The sequence below is a fragment of the Aethalodelphis obliquidens genome, unplaced genomic scaffold (assembly GCF_003676395.1).
Source record: "Aethalodelphis obliquidens isolate GAN/ISIS:26980383/991018 unplaced genomic scaffold, ASM367639v1 scaffold63, whole genome shotgun sequence".
In the NCBI taxonomy this organism is placed as follows: domain Eukaryota; kingdom Metazoa; phylum Chordata; class Mammalia; order Artiodactyla; family Delphinidae; genus Aethalodelphis; species Aethalodelphis obliquidens.
In genome coordinates this window covers 8,692-19,297 of record NW_020838007.1, presented here as the reverse complement: position 1 = coordinate 19,297, position 10,606 = coordinate 8,692, and the positions used below count along the sequence as shown (strand labels likewise).

The 10,606-nt window shown below is 49.1% G+C and overlaps 1 gene segment (V, D, J or C); it reads right to left on the bottom strand.

Annotated features, from left to right (window-relative positions):
• The window catches only part of LOC113610572 (Ig lambda chain C region-like), a 16,903-nt gene that overhangs the window by 839 nt on the left and 5,458 nt on the right, over positions 1 to 10,606 (bottom strand). The window contains 2 exon segments of the C gene segment in view: positions 6,587 to 6,625; positions 10,519 to 10,606. Of these exon segments, the coding sequence occupies positions 6,587 to 6,625; positions 10,519 to 10,606 (127 nt within the window).

Here is a 10,606-nt window from a genome sequence, read left to right as displayed (position 1 = left end):
AGAGGCCCCAGGGCCACCCTCCTTGTCATGGGGGCTGGTCTGTCCTCAGGGAGGCTGAGGGGCGACCCCACCCCACCAGCAACTTTAGCCCTGGGAAGCGGGGCTCCATCCTTCCCCAAGCATGGGAGGTGCAGGAGAGACATCTGGGTGTCACATCACATCCCAGGGACCTTCCTTTCCTGGAGGAGGTGGGGTCCCCTGGTCGGTAGCTTGGGGGGCGTCATGGTGGGAGGGTGAGGAGCCTGTTAACACCCTGTATCTCCCAATGCAGTTTATCTAAATCAGAAGGTAACCCTTTGCATTGGGACAAGGATTTTTTTAATTGAGTGGTGGAACTATTTGGTCATGGTTGTGTTTAAGGTGTGCACATAAGATTTTTGAAACAAAATTTAACAGAACAGCAATATAAATTCAACACTTATTTCTGATTAAATAAAACAAATATCCAGCCTTTTATTAAGTTAATTATCTAAGGAAACATCCTCAACTTGATAAAGAGTATCTCCCAAAACTTATAGCAACCTTCACATTTAAAGGTAAAACCATCTTAAAGGTCAGGGTTCCCACTCTTACTTTTATTATTCATCATATTCTACAGATTCGAGCCAATGAAGTGAGATGAGGTGGGGCAAAGAGTGTGTTAGGAAAAATGAGATAAAATTGTTCTTTGCAGATGATGGGCTAGTTTACTTCAACAAGCAAAAGAAAACCCAAGACAATCATCTGAAGGACTATTAGAACTAATACAAGAATTAACCAAAATGATTGAACACAAGAGCAATAGGGAACTATTGAGGAGATGAAATTTGGGAAACACTGACAACCTCAATAAAAATTCTATTAAAAGTCCTAGGAATAAACTTAACAGAAAATGTGCAAGATTTGCATGGATAAAATATAACACAACTTGACTAATGGACACAACAGCAAAGACATCAGTTCCCCTCAAATGAATCCATATACTTCATGAAATTACAAGCACAACATCAAAGGAATAATTTTTGAAAATTAGTGAACCGATTCTGAAGTCCAACAGTAAGAATAATGATGGAGAAGAGACACAAATATTCTGAATGAGAATAATAACGACGGGGTTGTTCTTTACCAGGTACAGAAACACATTGTAAAGCTACAATAATTAAAACAGGGTGGAAAGGATGTGGGAATTGATCATTAGATCAACAGAACCACAGAGAGGATGTGATAAATCCATAATTCAGTATTGGATAAAAGCTATGTTTGTATTCAACAAATATATGATGATTGGCTCTCCATTTGGAAAATATATAAGGTTATATTCCTACCTACCCAAAAATAAACTCCAGGTGAAGTAAAAACAAACACCGAAACAATGAAAATACCTGAATAAAATAGAAAAAAATAGAAATGAATATGCCTTCCCTATGTTTGCCACAGATCACAGACACTGTTAAGAAAAACCACAAATCTGACATATAAAAATTAAAAAGGTTTTATGGTGAAAGACCCCACAAACAAAAGGTGTAAAACAGATCAGGGAAAAATATTTACAATGTACATACTTAATAAGGGGTTACTATCCCAAATAGATGGAGAGTTTCTTATGGATCTTTAAGAAAATACAACCAAACGAACGAAAAATAAACCAGGCAAAATTATGACTGGTGAATTCACAGAAGAAATAAAATCAGTCAATAAAAATATGAAAGAAAAATAAGTTTCACCAACGGTCAAATAAACAAACACATTTGTTCTCATTTTTGCTCATCAGACATGCAAAATAAAAAAAGATCCACCGTGTCACATTATTGGCAACAATGGAGAGGGAAAGGCACTGTCATTCACTGTGGTGAGAGTAAGTTGGAACAGACTTTTGGGAGGACCACTGGCATCTCCTACGAAAATTTCGAAGCCTGTTCTCTCTGATCCAGCAATCCCACTTTTAGGCATCTATCCCGTGGAGATACACAGTGTACTTAGTATGGATACACAGCTACACACGTTGGGGGTCTCCATGTAGCATCTCTTGTAATTTACATTTTTAAGTGGAAACAACCTAAATGTTCATTAACAGGGGAATCATTAAAGACATGCTGCTTCATCCAAACTTTGAAGTCTTACAAAGCTGTGTGGAGAACATGGGGGATTCATATGGGCTGATACAGAAAATCTCAACAGACTGTTGAAAAAGCTAGTTGCAGGCTAATATACTTCTGTGCTTAATCTTTTTTTAAAACACATAGTACTCTGGTATTAAAAATTATTTTCGAAGATAAAAATGAAATATATCTTCTTGTGAACATTTTCATAACTACAGAAAATTATAAAGTAAAAAATTGAAACTAGATGAAATCCCACCTGCCAGGGACACACCATTGACATTTTTCTACATTTTCTGACAGGCTTTTGAAAATGCACACATACTTTAAAAACCCAATTTCAGAAATACAATTTTGGAGGTTTGTGTAAGATTCCTCATGATGGATATTCCGTGCTGTATTTTGTCGCAACCTTCTGCTGGATATCTAGGTTATTTCCAGTTTTCTCCCATCATTAATAATGTTGAGTTTCTTGCTTGTAAACCTTTGGTTACATCTTTGGTTGTTCCCCCCACCCTCTGCTCAGGATGAATTCCTAGAAGTGGAGTTACACAATTTAAAGAAATACGCTTTCTTTTATGACTCACTGCGTATTGCTAAAAAGGGTGTACGTTTTAGTCTTTTATAGACAGTTCGTGACTGTGCCCATTCCTCCCCATCATGATAATGTCACTTTAAATTCACTTGCCAATTCCATAGGAGATATTGGTACCTGGTTACCATGGACCAGCACCCCCTCCCCATCCCCTTTCCACTGCCCCTTCTCCATCCTCTAATCTGGCCTCACACTGGTCTCCGATCTGGAGCCATTTTTTCAAAACACTAACCTGACTCTGACAGCTCCCCACTTAAATCCTTCAGTGACTCCTCCTGGACCCCAGGATAAAGGATGAGGTGTACAAGACCCCAGCAGTCTGCACCCCGCTCTACCCGGCTCTGGAGGCTCCCTGCGGGCCTGTGCCACCTCACTCTCCTCCTCGGACCCCCCCACCATTCCCTCTGCCTGGAGTGCCCTGTCACGTGTCAACACCCTGGATCTGTAAGACCAGCTCGGGCATACCCCCTCCCATCTTACTGCTCCTAAAATGACCCATGGGTCTGCCCAATGCCTGGATATGACCCCGCTTGGTTCAGGCTTGACCCCAGTTAAACACTCAGGAATTTAGTTGAGGAGTTGGCCTCCTTGGGGGACACCAAGCCAAACACTTGCTTCCTTCTCTGGACGCCTTGTAAACTGTCCCTTCTCTTGCACCATTTTCTTAAAACACAGGACATGCTGGTGCCTGTTCAGTCCCGGGATTTCCACAGTCCTGGGACCGTGCCCATGTGTTGTGTGAACTTGGGCAGGTTGCCTCACTTTTCTGGACCTCTATCCCTGTCTGTAAGATGGGGATGATGGCAGGACCTGCCTTGTGGGGCTGCTGCCCCTAAAGTGATTAGTGTCTTCTGGGTACGTCCTGCCCCTGCTGCCCTGTTTCTCCCTGCTCAGAGGTCCAGGGCAAGGCAAGTGAGGCACCAGTCTTGGGCACAAAACTTAAGGGGCACCAAAAAAATCCAGTCATTGAGATAAATAATACTTTAATATAGTATTAAGGAAGAAAAATCAATACAAACAAATTCACACTAGACAAAATGTCAACACTTTAAATAAAGCCACTGTCTGCTCAGGCCCCTTCTTTACGGATGATTCTCCCTTCTTGCCCCTCTCTTCTATAGTCATTCACCCCTGCACCCCGTCAAAGGGACCTCCAGTCCCCCTGTACCACAACTCCCTCGGCCTCTTACCTGTCCCACAGGCTCCAGAAGCTGGAGACTTCCCGGGGCTTCCATGTGGGGGGCCATGCTGCCATCGGGGGCAGCAGGCCATGGGTGTCCATGGCCAGGCCCAGTACTATTAGAGGCCAGGGCTGCCTGGGGACAGAGCTCTGACCCCTGGGGTGTTCATGGGCCCACCTGGCCTGACCTGGGCCTCATGTGCCCTCAGGGTCAAAGGCGCCTTGGCCAACCTGCTGGTGTGGGCTCCCTGGAGGGGGATCGGCAGGTGCCCCCAGTTCCCCTTGTTGGCAGTGGCCGTCCCAGGGCATCCTGGCCCTCGTGGCCCTGTCCTCTGCATGGGCCTTTTCTGTCCCTGCCCCCAGCACCTGGCCCCCTTCAGGATCCATGGCTGTTACTCCTGGGGCCTCTCCCAGGGGGGCCTTTGCTAACTGCTCTGCTGTGGTCAGGATCCAGGGCTCAAGGGCTTCACAGCAAAGCCCGCCCGCCAGCCCCGCCCCCGGGTCCCTGGGTCGGGCACACCTGCCCTATTCTCCTTCCCTGTTCTGCAACTGCGTCCCTGGGCTGTGGAGCATCTCCCTGGGGCCTGGAGGGGCCGGGGAGGGCAGCCGAGTTCCCGTGGAATAAGTCAGTGAGGCCTGAGTGCAGTGGGCTGGGGCTTCTCTTCTGACCAGTCCTCTGGCTTGGTCCCTGCAGCCTTCACTCCGGCCAGTCAAGATCGCCCTTCCTTGGTTGATTTGGCCAAGCCTGGCTAGTGTCCCTGGTCAACTCCTCACTCAGCTTCTCAGCCAGGCAAGGGCCCTGCGGGAGTGATTCTATACCCGTCGTTCAAGGAGAAACGTCAAGTCATGAATGTTGACACCAACCAGACCGAGGTTCCCTCTGGGCCTCAGTTTCCTTATCTGTAAAATAGGGGCAGTTCCTTTGCCGTAGGAAGGCCTTGAGGATCAGTGTGATCACGTGTTTGCTTAGGCTGGGGTCCGTTTTGAAGCCCAGGGAGATAACACACGATCCAGTGATGAGAGGGATGCTGTCTATCCAGTGCTGACAACCGGGCCGGCTCCCTGCTGAGCTGAGATTTTTTTTTTTCTCCCCTGTTTGAAGATGAAGAAATTGATGTTCAAGCAGCTTCCGTACTTTCCTGATGCCACACCGTCAAGAGGCCTGGCCCTCACGCAGCTCCAGGGCATACCCCTCCCTCTAGGTCCTGGTGCTGTCAGGCTGCCGGGTATAGGAAGAACTCCAAGTGGCAGGTTGCAAGTTCCCACTTGTCACAGCCAGCACCTACCCTCTGGCTTTCCAGTTGCTCTCTGGCCACAGGAGCTCTAATACCTATGTCAACTTAAGTCCAGCTCTGCAGCCCTCCCAATCTTCTGGTTCAGCAAATCTGAAAGAGGCCTCCCAGGGATGGACCCCAAAGTGACTTTCCTGGGAGGGCCCTTTCAGAGGTGTCTGGCCCGTGATTTTTTTTTTTGCGGTACGCAGGCCCCCCACTGCTGCAGCCTCTGCCGTTGCAGAGCACAGGCTCCGGACGCGCAGGCTCAGCGGCCATGGCTCACGGGCCCATCCGCTCCGCAGCATGTGGGATCTTCCCGGACCGGGGCACGAACCCATGTCCCCTGCATCGGCAGGCGGACTCTTAACCACTGCGCCACCAGGGAAGCCCCGGCCCATGTTTTGAGGCCGATGCTCCTTAACTTTCCTGCTACATTTGGTGAAAATCAGTCCAGCCTGTTCCATGGGATGCGTTAACAGGCACACAGCTTGGGACTTCATTTTCTTCATATAGATGAGGGTCCCTGGGAGACAATGTCCACGGATCTCTGTATTTCTGCACGTCTCACGAGCAAAGGAACGGATTGCCTTTGTTTTGGATCATCTTTTCAAGTATGTTTGTGTAATGAATGACCCTGGAGGGTAGAGATAGCGTCTCCCTCTGGAGCAAAACATGCTTACTGTCCGGCAGAAAAGATTTGGGGTCCCCAGCTTGGATGTGCAGGTGTCTCCTGGCCCCTTTGCATCACCCTGTGGGGCTCAGAGAACCAACGCAGGATGATGCTGGTATGCCGGCTGCCTCTCTTGCTGGGAGTAACATGCTGGCCTTTGTCTCCAACCCAGCATCTTGTGTCCGCCAGCATCTGTGCACTGCGGCAGGCTCACTTTTTAGCTTGCGGGCAGGAACAAATCCCAGACCCTCCACAGCTCTTGATAATGACGGTTGTGATGGGGGAAGGAGGGAAGGAGGGTGATGATGGTGATCAAAACCTCACAGTTTGACCAAACTCATAAGGCAGCTTTGGAGGAACCCCAGGCTGCCGGGCCGGGTGCTGAGGGCTGGACTATACAGCACACACAGACAGATCCCTGGCCTTGGACATGGGCCAGGCATTGAACAGTAACGGGGTGTGGGTGCCCTACCAGCCATCATGCAGGATATGGGGGAGCCCCTGGGAGGCCCTGATTCAGTCCAGCTTCTCCCCATTGTGGTGCTTGGCCCACTCCAGCCTGGGACCTGGGCCCCTTGTACCTTGGGGGCTGCGTTGCCCCTGCCCCAGGGTCCAGGCTGAATCTGCTCCCTCCCCGCACCCCTGTGTGGGTGTGATGCTCACCCACTGCCCGGGGCCCAGAAGCTGTGGTCCCCCCCACCCACTGGGGACAGCCCCAGATTTCGGGGAGAAAAAGGGCCTGTCCCTGAACTCGGTGATTCCAGTTGTGCCCCAGCCTCCACCCTGTACCTGCCACGGTCTCTGGGCAGCCGCCACCGCAGACCACATCCTCCTGTGGTGGCTGCAATCGGAAATCCTGGTCTGGCTGGACGCTGGGGACCCTCGGGGGATGGGCAGGGCCTTCCCAGCTGGTGCAGCTGCAGCTCTGGCCGCCCAGACTTGTCCCCACCCCCTCCCTGGACCGAGAATGGCCGAGGGCTGGATTCAGGCTGAGCCAGAGAGGTCTGGGTCCAGCTGTCCTGCTCAGCAGATCCCCTGCTCAGGGTCCCTGGCTCCTCTGTGCCCCGCCCCCACCCATCTCCCCTGGAGTGGAGGGGTGTGTCATGTCCAGTCACTTCTGCCCTGCTCCCGTGTCAGGGGCGCCCCCTGCCTCCTGCTGGTCAGCCCCCTGCCCATTCTACATCCCACAGGCCCCAGACACCTGCCTATAGTCAGAGTGGAGTCTTCTCTCCCAGGCCTAGGTCTCCCCAGCTCCCCACTCCCCACCATCCCCAAAACTCAAGCGGCTGGTCCTTCTCTTAACATCTTCAGTGTTTTACTCTTGGGGCCTGGAGGGTCTGAGGCAGAGGGGGACAAAGTGTCCGTCTGGAGATATGACAAAGCTTCTGGAATCAGGATCTGGCTCTGTGGTTCCTGAGCCCCCTCTGAAGGGTGCCCGGGGAACCCTGAAGATCCCAGCTCCTCTGGCGATCCTGGGGGTGCAGCCCCCCACTTGCACTGTCCTCCAGCAAATGGGGAGAGAATCCTGCTGCTTCTGGAGACGTCACAGACTCACTGACCTGGTAGCTTCTACGGATGAAGAAACTGAAGCACAGAGAGGGAGAGTTTCTTTCCTAAGACACGCAGCTACTTGGTGTAAAGACTGTGTCCTGGGACTTACCAGTACCAGCCGGAGACCCGGGAGGACCAGCCTTTTTGGACATGGTGGTGGGACCCAGCCTGGAACTGGGGGCTTTGGAAAATTTCCATGCTTTAACCTCTAACTCTCCCAGTCCAGCCACCGGGGATGCAGCCCGAGGGGGAGGGCCCGGTACAGGGCAGCAGAAACCAGCTGTCAAGGGAGGCAATGCCCAGAAAATGTGGCTCGTGGGAGGCGTGAGACCTGAGGGTGGGGGCGGGGGGTTCCCGTGAGGGGGAGGAAGGGGTGCAGGGGCTGGACTCTGTTCTTCATCTTCCTGGAGTCCCGGCTTGTCCTGGGGTGGGGGTGCTTAAGGTGAGTCACACCAGTGCATGGTCAGATCCTCACTTTACTTACTGTTCTAGTGCTTTACTCATATGGATTTTGGGGGGCTTTAATTTCAATTTTTAAAAATATTGCATTAAATATTATTTATCTTTTTTTTTTTTTTTTAATTTGGCCGTGCCATGGGGCTTATGGGATCTTAGTTCCCCAGCCAGGGATTGAACCCGTGACCTCGTCAGTGAAAGCATGGAGTCTTAACCACTGGACCTCTAGGGAATTCCCAAAATATTATTTTTCTTGATTACTGAGTTTTGGGGCACTTCCTTAAATTCCTCAGACAAGGAGGGTGTCTTACTCATCTCACTCTAGTCTTGGCTGTGTCTGGAACTTGGGAGAAACCAGTTACCTCCAGCTCAAGGAACTGCTTTTTGCAGGGTCTGCCCAGCCCTTCCCTGTGCTGGAGTGGGCATGGCCAGTGCCCAGCAGGTCCTGCCCCACCTGACCAGGTGGGTTTATATTTGTAGGGCTGAACCTGTTTTCCAGGTCCTTTCCAAAGGCTTGGACTGACACCTGGGAGGGGTACACTCCCACGGCGAGGAGACCCCACTTTGGCAGGGGGTGGCTTTGTAGCAGCCATTGGTCCTTTAACTGTTCCACCAGCAACTATCAGCCGGGTGAATCCTCTTGGGACCCTGGGAGGGTGGTCCAGACTTACACATTCTCACATCCTTGTTCCATTCATAGGAAATGCTTCCGTCCTGATGGCTAACAAGACTAATGTGATTTATATTCGATTCTTACTTCATTCTTACTAAAAGCCAAACCACTAAATACTCTGACATTTATTTCTCACATGGTGTCGCATAGTATCTGTTGCTAATTAAATAACGACAAATAGCCTTGTGACTTACCTTGTTTTTAAAAAGTTATAAATGTAGATAAGTGAACGCAGAAGATCTACATCATTTTAATGTTGATCTCACCAGACACATCTTTTAATTTTCAGTGATTTATGATGTTCCTCAAAATGCACATTAACATGTTTACTTGTATTGACAAATACAGTGGGAAGGCTTCCAACAGGACATCGTCCGAATAGTACATTTGGCAGTGAGGACTGGCTGTGCAAATTAGATCACTCGGTCAGACTCTTCCATAGATTGAACGATTCAAGTCAGCCTCAGGTTTTGGAGGAAGCATATACTCAAAACACATGATAAGATGCAAGTATTTTTCTCAAAAGATATCATATTGGCAAAGCTGCACTAAGATGATATTTAAATTTTCCCCAAACTTTATATCTTCTTACACAAGGGGCCTCTTAAGTAAAGGAGTAATACATTGAACTAGTAAGTTCCGCTCAAGCCTTCTCGGTGTTTATCCCCGAGAAAATGAATGACAAGTGGCTGGGTGACACCTCTCTGAGGGTGGTTCCCCGAAAGGCTGACTCTGGGATGGAGCCAGCTTGCAGGCTCTCCCAGTATATGAGGCAATGAGCCCTCATCCCTGAGGGGTCTGGAGGTGCATCGAACTGCCTCTCACACGAGTCCTCTTGAAGTCGGGTGGTGTCCGTCCAATCCTTTGCTTTCCACAAAATTACAAGAGTATGAAACGGAGCTGTCAGCTGATAAATCATTTAGAGAAACTATTTTTGACCATCAACCACGAACGATTTTTGGCATATAACTAGGAAGGAGTTCATATCAGGCAGTGACACTGTATTACAAGACTCCTATTGATGGACCAAAGTTTCTCCATGTTTCATATAGAAACGCAAGCCAGGACAGCTTTGATGCTGGACTTACTTCATTCTAGAGGTAAATTATATTAATTGACGGATCCACGAATCAACACTAGTTAATAGTCATTTATGAAAATGTCAATGCATTTATGCTGTTTTGATCAAACTCTGCTGCTAATAATTAGGATATAACAATGTGGGAGGAAACTTTTAGCACTTAAAATCACGGGAAATGAAAGAAATTCAAAAATTTTAAATGAATGTACATTATTATGACAGAGATGTATGATAGGATAATGAATGAGATTTTCAGGTATGAAAATGTATGAGCAGACCAAATGTAGTAAGGGATGTGGAATGGAAACAAGTCTAAGCAGAAGGAAAGATGGATGTTATAGAAGAATTTTAAGGACAGTGGATATCAAATCATGATGATTTTTAGACTCTGATGAATATATGTAAAGGAGTGATGTGAACATTTTACAATCTTCTGATGACAATTTTCAGATGTCAAATTACAAAGGAACAGGCATCGTGGGGAAGCCCAGTTCTTAGAGGGTTGTGGGCAATGGTGTTGAGGGCCCGCCTCAGGGTGTTGCGGGGAGGCCCTGGGTCTCAGTGCAGGACGATCAGGCACAAGTGACGAGAATGAGCTCCGTGAGTCAGGGGCCACCAGCAGCCACCAGGGGCCGGAAGCTTTCCTTCCTGTATCTGGAATCTTCCCCCCCTCCTGAGAGAAGCCAGTGGAGAAGCTGAGCCTGGAGAGGGGACACGGCTGTCCTAGGACACAGCTGGCAAGGGGAACCCTTTGGCTCAAGGGTGCTGACGACAGTCTCCATGACTCAGGACCGAATCCCCACTCGCCATTTCTCAGCAGCATAAACAGAGGTCCTGAGAGCACAGAGGACACCGGAGCCTCAGGCCTGTCCTCCAGCTGCTCCGAGGCGGGTGGAGTGAGCGCCGAGCCAGGCAGGGAGGTTAGTGTCTCACTTCTCCATCTGCCTGTGTCACCATGAGGATTATAACTGCTGTCATATGACTGATAGTAATAGTCAGTGTCGTCCTCAGCCCGGACTCCGCTAATGGTTAGGGTGGCCATGTTCCC